This window comes from Coffea arabica, chromosome 1c (genome assembly GCF_036785885.1).
Source record: "Coffea arabica cultivar ET-39 chromosome 1c, Coffea Arabica ET-39 HiFi, whole genome shotgun sequence".
Lineage (NCBI taxonomy): Eukaryota > Viridiplantae > Streptophyta > Magnoliopsida > Gentianales > Rubiaceae > Coffea > Coffea arabica.
In genome coordinates, this window is record NC_092310.1 from 51091212 (window position 1) to 51097017 (window position 5806).

Below are 5806 nucleotides of genomic sequence, written 5' to 3' on the forward strand. Positions count from 1 at the left end.
AACTTTTTTTTTAATCCAACTCATGGATGTGGAAACTAGCTGCTAAAACCCTACAAAAATTATGGCTAAATTGTTTAAATGGCAGATGGTTTGTGTGTGAGTAATCCAAAAGTCAATATATGCAGGTAATACTGCATTATCGGATCTTAGAACATCTGAACTCTTTTATCTTTTCTCGAGCTTAAAAGGTTGATTTTCAGTTTGCCTAGTTGATTACGCCACGTAGCTTAGGCTTCAATGTCTTAGTCATGATAATACTCCCTGAATTGTGGTTATTGTTACATCAAACATGTCAAGGCAAATCATTAGCAGCCTTGCATAATTTTCTCTTGTTTACTGAGTTTATGGCCACTGTCGGATGCCATGATCTTCTGGAGACTTTGCATAATCTTAATCCACTGCATTCCTCAAGACTTTATCTAAACTGTTGTCCTAATGGCAACTTGAAACGTAAAGTCCAAGGCATGGTTTTTAATTTTCGTCTCCAGGGTATTAATATGTCTTGTACAAGAATACATGCGGACTTTACATTACTTCCATGTGCTCTCAGGCCTTGCATACAGGAACTGCACATTATCACTTATGGTTCTGGAATGATAGGACTGGAAAAATCTATTATCTATTGAGTTTCAGAATGATGTATCAGAATTCCTCATCATCTGAGGTTGATCTTGTGATGGGGATTGACCACCTCCCTAAGTGAGCAGTGTAATTTATGCAGCGAACAATGCCTCTACCAGTCGGTCCATCAGGAAAATCCACTACACTGATGCTGCCGGCATCAAGATGAAAAGTCCCCATCCATTCCTCTGTCAAGTTTAAGCAGTGCCCCAACATTGCGATATGAAGGGCAGGATGGCCTACTGCAACCATAACATTCTCCTGCTCTGAGCCCTTAGAAAGTTCATCCAACAAGTATCTCCACGCCTTCGCTGATTGACCCCATAGTGATGTTGCAATTTCACTTTCGTATCCATTCAACCAGCCAGGCTGAAGAGGCTGAGATCCTACTGCATCCTGCAAAAGAAAATTTGAATAATGATATTTTAGTGAAAATGATTAATGCATTCCAGATCGGATAATAGAGAATAATGAGCAGTTTTTATATGCTTTTCATTAACACCATACGGTATTGAGTCGAACTTCTATCTACAATCAGTTCATTCACCGAGGAAAGGGACTGAGACAAGACATAAGAGACAAGAAATCAATGAACATCGTGATGGAAAAAGGCCAAGCCTCGTGGATGGCCGAAAAAGAGCAAAATTTAGAAGTTCATATCCAGATTGTGGGGGTTTTTCTTATTCATTCGCTTTATTGGTTGCTAAAAGAACAAAAAGGGAAAATATTCATTAAAACTTCCATCACTGGATTACAAGTGATTGGCTTTGATCAATTCTAAATTCTTGTGTTCTTGGTACCTGAAGTTGGACATCTATAGGAGGTTACATGCACTATCACTTTCAATAACAAAACAAAGCTCACTAGCCAACTTCCGCATGAAAGGCAATGCCCTTACCTGCTTTGATTTCTTAAGGATTTGTCCAACATCAAGGTCCTGAATCTGCTTCATTTCCACATACCGTGGAACGCAGTCAGCACCAAGGCAATCAGCAGCTTCTTGAACCTGTCAGGTTATCCAATCACACAAATACAACAAAGGAAAAAAGTTTGTGTATTCAACATGACATTTAGACGATCATACTCTACAGATTGTATTAGCTGTCTCTGCTGATGCAATCTTAGTGCTGCTGACTATAGTTTTCAGCTTCAGGTCAAGAAGAAGCTCTGCAGTTTTCTGTGCCTGGTTTGTATCTCAAGAAGGAAAATTAGATATACACCCTCAAGTAGCAAGTACTACATATGAAAACGCAAAGAATTTTGCTCACCTGTATGACACCAAGCATGTTCAATGGTCCATCCCCAGAGTGTGGAAAGTTATCCTGCAATTTAAGTAGCAAGTTCGAAACATTCTTAACTGGAAGAGGACATACCATAACAGAAAGATGTCGCAGAGGAACAACAAAACTACTAAGCCACATTTTAAAGTGCACCAATCAGTTCTTCGAGGGGGAGACATCTTAATTCAAGAACTCAAATTGAGAGGAAGAGTAATTTCAATACCAAAACAATTAATCAACACTCACAGTTAAGTGATCCAAGTGACGCCAGTCTATCTAATGAATCATTGATTATGGGTGCTTAAAAGTTCCAGTTGAGCATTTGGATCATCCAAGCTGCTCAAGTTTAGCAAAAGAAGTAATAGGGAAGAACATATCTCCAATCCCCACCTTGCCCCTGGATTCTTCCATTCATAAACTAGAACCTTCAAGAAACAATAACGCAACCTGACTTAAACTATAACCCATGAAAAATTCCATTTTCCGTCATATCCACAAACACACAAACTTTTATATCTGTATGGCAAGAAAGAGCTGCATCATCAACGTTAGCAAATAGATGATTCCACTAAATCAAATACAAGAGTGCTTTTGCACATGAAAAGCAGCCAAGTGGAATAGAAATGCTTGCATTGCCAACTGTTGAATGTAGCTTCTAGGCAAGATGCTCCAAATGTTCAATCATGTATGTGATAATTTTGCATGTATTCAAGTTGGGACATGACATGGTTGCCTTTAGAACATGCAAGGATTACCATGAGAGCTCTGTGTGTTTGGGGCTGCAGGATCAACTTTAGATGAAAAGGCAGGCAAAAGCTTAATACCACCCCCTTCCAAATATTCAACAATTCTAATGGTCACAGACTCATGATTTAAATAGTTTATCTACCAAACTTTAATGCATGAGTTTCTGATAAACTAAAACTGCCTCATTGAGTCAATGGCAAGATTAGGTTTCATTTTAATGATGTGATCAAGAATAGAACCGATACTGTTGCCTTGGGCCACAAATTTCATGACTAGAGGATAACTAAACAATTTCTGGCTCCCTGGCAGTTTGCTGCATACCTCAGGATCATTTTGAGAGATTCCATGACACACAAGTATGATCCGCATACCAGTTTTCCTGCCTCCAGAATTGCCAGCAGCTATAGGTGAATTGGGGGTCTGCACCATTTACATTTAAATACAGGATAAACCTCAAACCAACCTACAAGAAACAGATATTAAAGTCTACATAAAGCTTAAAGATGGGAATGAAAGGAAGAATAGAATAGGATTTTAGTAAATCAAAACCAAATTAAGAATGAAAGAGAAATGTTTAATGCACAAAATATGCAGTTAAACTCTAAGAAATAAAATTCATGGCATGAAAAACACAAGTCAGTTGGCAGATCAGCACAGAAAATAAAGTGCTCTTCACTGAAGGTTATTGTCAGTTCAGCCTTGATTTTCAGATAAATGTTTCATTCTTGGTTTTGATCTTCTTTTATGAATTTGATCTTTACCTGGTTTAAGCGATTAAGAAAAATATTGGGCGATCCACCTTCAGGTTTTGGGGTGAAGTCCAAGACACTAACCCCACAATTGCTTTGAAGTAAAACTCTGAAATATTCGGTGCCCAGTCCTGATTGAGACAAAGGGACAAAGACAAAGGAAAAAAAAATATGTATTGTCCTCAACATGAAATGAGCATCATGGACATTAATCAAATAACTGGAATAAAACCTAAGAGTACCAATGGCTGTGGCAACAAGTGCCTGATTAACAGCATTGTGAGCAACAACAAGTATGGACCTGCTGTCATGAGTTAAAATTCTTGTCCAGCAGCTTCTTGCTCGTTCCCACAGCTCCCTTACAGGATAATGACCATCAATATTGAAATTTGGAGCATCAACTTGCCATTGACGATAAGCTGATCCATATTTGGCTTTTCCCTCATGTTTGAGGAGGCCCTAAAGGAGAAAGCAGATACGGGATGGGAAATAAGACATATCTTAAATAGTTGAAACCTTTCTGGTACATGCTAATTTTACTTGTACAGACAATGCATTAGTGGCCAATGAGTAAACAATGCACTGCATAAACCCACAATTATTGGAACATCATCAAGAATATTCATGAAAAATTGACATCTAGAAAGAAAATGAAACTAACCTGGAAAGAATAAAGATCAATTTCTCGCAGATCAGCATCAGTGATCATCTCCTCATTGCGAACATTCCATATGATCTCAGCTGTCCTCTTTGATCGAATCAGTGGACTGAAACATATAAAGGAACTTGGTCAATGGACAAAAGAAAGTACAAGATACAAAACAAGAAACGGTAAAGCTTAGATATCTTGAAGATAAAAAGCTTTGGTGTCTTTCAGTGCCTTGACTGAAAATAGTAAAGAATACACTTAACTAACTACATACATAGCATGATTCTGATGTAATCAAATATATTAGTATCAAAATCATTATGTCATCACTGTGCATCTGACATCTCTACCCCACTCATAAGCATCTAACTGCTGCCATTCAGGGCATGGTGGAAAGGACCCCTTACATATAGCCATATCTTATACTGAAATTTCAACTATAGCTAGTCATATTGGTAGTGTCTTCTTCTGCATGTGACTACAAGATTGAATTTATTATTCTGAGAAATCAAGTTGCAGTTCGATTTCACCAATAAAATTGAAGCTCTATGAGAATTTTTTTTTAATGAAAACAGTTGTTTTAATGCACAATATTTAGGAAAAGAAACAAGCTATTCGAAAACTGCAAATCTGAAAGTGTACCACATGATTATTTAGTAATATATTGAAGCTTTAAGTCCACTAAACAAAAATTGAATGTCAATGGGAAAAAAACCAGACAACTAGGAGAAACAAGTACGTGTCCACTATCCTGACTCATATTTCATGGTAATAAATCCCAAAAGGGCAACCGCTAACTTCTCTCTTCACACTTTAGTTTTCTTTTCATTGTTTCCTTATTTTTGACACTTTGAAGCGGCTTAGCGAAGGCAAATAAAGCCAGGAGTTCTCCTAATTCTACAAATCCCAAAAACAAGGAAAACTCATTTCTAACTAATTGCCTATTAGTAGCAAACTTAGAGCTTAACTAGTACTACTTCATTTTCATATTTCAACCAACTAGGAAAAACATAACACTGAAAATGATAATGCTGAAAAATAACCAACCTTGAAAAGCAGACATCAAAAGAATCATCAATAAGCATCTGGCGAGAAGTCTCAGCCTGAGCCTCTCCTTTTTGCGTCAAAACAGAGAAGTCAGAGCTGCCCTGAATCCTCCCCTCTGCATTCCAACTACTCTGCCCGTGTCTCACCAGCACCACCCTCTTTGCAACCTTTATAGGCGGGAGAAAATCAAGTAAATCACCCTTTTTACTCTTCAACAAATCCCCCTTTCCCGTCAACTCATTCACTGATGACTTTTCTTGAATTTTCTCTTGTAATCTTGTGGAAGAACATCGAATTGTGAATTTTAAGGTTCCTTGTTGAATCTTTGAGGGGAATAACTGATGGGCAGTATGGATTGTGAGATGGGTTTGTGTTGGAATTGGGATTGAGGTTGGTGCTGCGAAGAACATCATTTTTCTCTCTTTTTTTTCTTTTCTTGATATTGTTTTCGCGCTAAAAACAGTTGTTGCAGTTATAATCTGTGGTTTCCGTTGATTTGATCGAAAGGTTTAAGACATAGATAGGATCATAGGACAATCATTTGAAAGCCACGTGGCAAATCCAATTTTTTCGATTTTTTTGTTTTTTTCTTTTTCTTTTTGATTTCTTACTTGATCATATATACGTGTGAAATTGTGGACAGGCCAAATAGGTTTACATATATACAATTACTAGACCGATTTTATTGTCATAATCTTGTATAAGAAAGATAC

The 5806-nt window shown here is 37.5% G+C and overlaps 1 protein-coding gene across 1 annotated transcript; it reads right to left on the reverse strand.

Moving 5' to 3' along the window:
- Positions 1-451: 451 nt before the first annotated feature.
- Positions 452-5598, reverse strand: LOC113726859 (2-carboxy-D-arabinitol-1-phosphatase-like). Its single transcript, XM_027250767.2, has 9 exons — positions 5094-5598; positions 4059-4164; positions 3640-3856; positions 3410-3528; positions 2970-3068; positions 1890-1943; positions 1706-1804; positions 1520-1627; positions 452-1017 (listed from the first exon to the last, which is right to left on the reverse strand). Exons 1-9 carry the CDS (start codon positions 5504-5506, stop codon positions 643-645), a joined length of 1590 nt encoding a protein of 529 aa, XP_027106568.2. The 5' UTR covers positions 5507-5598; the 3' UTR covers positions 452-642.
- Positions 5599-5806: the final 208 nt, after the last annotated feature.

Excerpts from the sequence above, each read along its gene's own strand:
- LOC113726859 (XM_027250767.2), bottom strand. The coding sequence starts at position 5,506 with ATGATGTTCTTCGCAGCACCAACCTCAATCCCAATTCCAACACAAACC. Across the intron at positions 3,069-3,409 it reads TTCTTAATCGCTTAAACCAG|ACCCCCAATTCACCTATAGC; the intron begins GTAAAGATCAAA and ends TAAATGGTGCAG. Across the intron at positions 1,805-1,889 it reads ACATGCTTGGTGTCATACAG|GCACAGAAAACTGCAGAGCT; the intron begins GTGAGCAAAATT and ends GATACAAACCAG.